Raw genomic sequence first — 382 nt, forward strand, 5'->3', positions numbered from 1 at the left:
CGGCTTCCCCAGTTCCACCTGCACCTGGGGAAGAAGGGGCGCGCGGGGTGTCACTGGGGGCAGGGGGGGGGACACAGAGGGACACGACGTGGAGCCAGCAGGACCCACCTTATCCACGCAGGTGTCAAAAAACTCAAGGCAGGGGTCTCGGTCGCTGGCAAAGGAGCAGTCCTCGATGAACTGGGTGAAGAGCTGGGTGCGCAGCAGCTGCCCGTAAAACCGGTGGTACGCCCGCTCCCGGGACTTGAGGAACCCTGAGGGGACGGGATGGGGGGATTAAATCCAGCTGACACCCCCCCTTTCCCCCGCACTGGTCACCCCTCGCTTTCCCTGCCGCCCACCCTGTAGGGCGAAGAGGCTGCCGGCGTCGCGGCCGGCCGGG

General features: G+C 67.0%; 1 protein-coding gene across 1 annotated transcript in view; it reads right to left on the bottom strand.

Annotated features, from left to right (window-relative positions):
* The window catches only part of DENND4B (DENN domain containing 4B), a 17,694-nt gene that overhangs the window by 14,619 nt on the left and 2,693 nt on the right, over positions 1-382 (bottom strand). Inside the window, exons 3-5 of the mRNA XM_035890515.1 lie at positions 342-382; positions 109-254; positions 5-24 (exon numbers count right to left, since the gene is read on the bottom strand). Of these exons, the coding sequence (XP_035746408.1) occupies positions 5-24; positions 109-254; positions 342-382 (207 nt within the window). The remainder of the gene's footprint in view (positions 1-4; positions 25-108; positions 255-341) is intronic.

The sequence above is a fragment of the Egretta garzetta genome, unplaced genomic scaffold, assembly GCF_000687185.1.
Source record: "Egretta garzetta isolate BGI_Z169 unplaced genomic scaffold, ASM68718v1 scaffold350, whole genome shotgun sequence".
Taxonomy (NCBI): Eukaryota; Metazoa; Chordata; class Aves; order Pelecaniformes; family Ardeidae; genus Egretta; species Egretta garzetta.